Genomic DNA, 2,068 nt, shown 5'->3' on the forward strand with positions numbered 1-2,068 from the left:
AGTCGGAATCCTAGCATCAAAAGATGCACACAACCATCTTTATCAAATTATTCAATAAATGTCTAGCAAAAGCATATATCAAACAATGCCAAGCCTCTACACCTACAAACTCGACAATTCAGAATGCCATCAGACACCCCACCATCTAGAATCAGGGTCATCACAACCGCCCGCATGACACCCCACCATCTAGAATCAGGGCCATCACAACCGCCCGCATGACGTACCAGGAGTACACACCCGGTTCAGCAGACCCTAAGCACACAACACATGCACACTGCTTCAGAAGCCACAACATGCACGTGCTCGATGATACATAAGCCGGACAAGAGAGAATCCAAATCAAACACACAACATAGAACTAGAAGGTTAGCATGAGAAGTGAAGGAACACCAACGATTAAAATTTACATTAGCAGCATTTCCATCACGAGGGCTCAGGATGCTGCTTTGATCCCCCGCACAGAAAATTTATTTGGCTTCCACGATCCCCTTGCCCTTCCCATGAGTACCACACGCTCTTGCGGTACTGCTATCACAAGGGTTCATGATATTGTTATGATCCCCCAGATGGAAGACTGGTTTACCTAGGCGCGCTATCATACACAAGAGTGGTAATACGACTCCAAATCTGCTGGTGGGGAACCCATACACACGCAAAAGCTAAGCTAGAAGCAAGCTCACAACTGAATCTATCTAAGATTATAACATAAGAACTAGCAAACCCAATAGAGAGACTTCATCTTGACACCAAGGCTTAATTTATAGATGCCTCAAGTAGTCAAGTTCCTCGGTCCTCGATCACTACCACCAGTCATCACCTCCATCCCCAGCATCACCTGGATCGTAGCCATCGTCAAAACCCCCGGCAATGTCGTCGCGGTAGTAGTCATCACCGTCGAAGAGGTCATCACCACTCCCAGCCCCGGCATTGTCGTTATCACCACGCCCGCCACTGACGTCATCACCCTCTCCGTCTGCATCAGACACAAGCTCAGCATCCTGCACGCCCTCTTCCTCGTTGTCCATGAACAAACCGAGGTTCTCCTCCTCGTCGTAGTACTCATTCATGGTCTTCACGGCCTAGACGAACACATAACGTATGGTGTTAAGCCGCGACATTGCTTTAGAGAATAATGCATAATGGTGTGGTGGTCGTTGAGTTTGCCAGCTAATTAATCGATCTTACCGTCGCAAAGGTGCTATGGTCTGCTGGAGCGAATGGGGACGAACAGTCGTTCTCCTCCTCATCATAGTACTCATTCGTGGATTGAACAGCCTAGGAGTAGACGATTGCACATACGGTGGCGTTAAGCCGGGACACTAAATACCCAGAGAATGCATAATGGTGGTGGTTACCGTCTGGAATGTGCTATGGCCGGCGGGAGTGAATGGTGGGCAGTCTTCCTCAGACGCAGTCGTTCTCCTCCTGGTCGTAGTACTCATTGTCATTGGTGGCAGCCACTGCCTGCAGGCGAATAAGCACATAAGTTGTAACACTACTCAGAGTCTCAGACAAGATGCATAATGGTGCCATGGTGGTCGTGAAGTTGGCCGGCCGGCTTACCGTCTGGAAGGTGCTATGGCCGTTGGGAAAGAATGCCGCCGCACCACCTGCTCCCTTGGCGCCTTCTGTCGGGCCGGCACCGCCCGCGCCCGCTCTCGCCGTGCTTCCTCCCGAGTGCTTACCGTTCCCGCCGCGGGCGGCCTTGCCCTTCCCGCCGCCGGCGCCGGCGGCGGCCGCCTTGTTCACGCCCAGCTTCTTGTGGTAGGCCTTCCCCATGAGCGGACGGAGCGCCGATCTGCTTCCTTGGGAGTCTGCTCCGATCGTTTGGCTTTCTTGTTCTCGGTGCTATAACTGTGCGGTGCGAGATTCGCGGGAAGGTGGAGATATATTTGCGTACCACGATCTACATTTCCACGCTGAGGATATTTTCGTGCATCCGTGCGTGCGTGCGTGCTCTGATGCAGGGACACGCCTGACACGTACGTGTCCCGGGCCCGGCTGCAGTTAACAATGGTTCTTCGCTTTGGGCAGAGGCAGAGGCAGAGAAGTCAGTGCAGATGTG

General features: G+C 52.3%; 1 protein-coding gene across 1 annotated transcript; it reads right to left on the reverse strand.

Moving 5' to 3' along the window:
• Window positions 1–362: 362 nt before the first annotated feature.
• Window positions 363–1,835, reverse strand: LOC119350861. The gene is made up of 4 exons (XM_037618491.1): window positions 1,567–1,835; window positions 1,359–1,463; window positions 1,189–1,278; window positions 363–1,082 (listed from the first exon to the last, which is right to left on the reverse strand). Exons 1-4 carry the CDS (start codon window positions 1,780–1,782, stop codon window positions 804–806), a joined length of 690 nt encoding a protein of 229 aa, XP_037474388.1. The 5' UTR covers window positions 1,783–1,835; the 3' UTR covers window positions 363–803.
• Between the last annotated feature and the right edge of the window lie 233 nt (window positions 1,836–2,068).

The sequence above is a fragment of the Triticum dicoccoides genome, chromosome 1B, assembly GCF_002162155.2.
Source record: "Triticum dicoccoides isolate Atlit2015 ecotype Zavitan chromosome 1B, WEW_v2.0, whole genome shotgun sequence".
NCBI classification, from domain to species: domain Eukaryota; kingdom Viridiplantae; phylum Streptophyta; class Magnoliopsida; order Poales; family Poaceae; genus Triticum; species Triticum dicoccoides.

Coding starts and splice junctions, on each gene's coding strand:
- LOC119350861 (XM_037618491.1), bottom strand. CDS start 1,782: ATGGGGAAGGCCTACCACAAGAAGCTGGGCGTGAACAAGGCGGCCGCC. Junction 1,279..1,358: donor GCCATAGCACATTCCAGACG/GTAACCACCACC, acceptor GTCTACTCCTAG/GCTGTTCAATCCACGAATGA. Junction 1,083..1,188: donor ACCATAGCACCTTTGCGACG/GTAAGATCGATT, acceptor GTGTTCGTCTAG/GCCGTGAAGACCATGAATGA.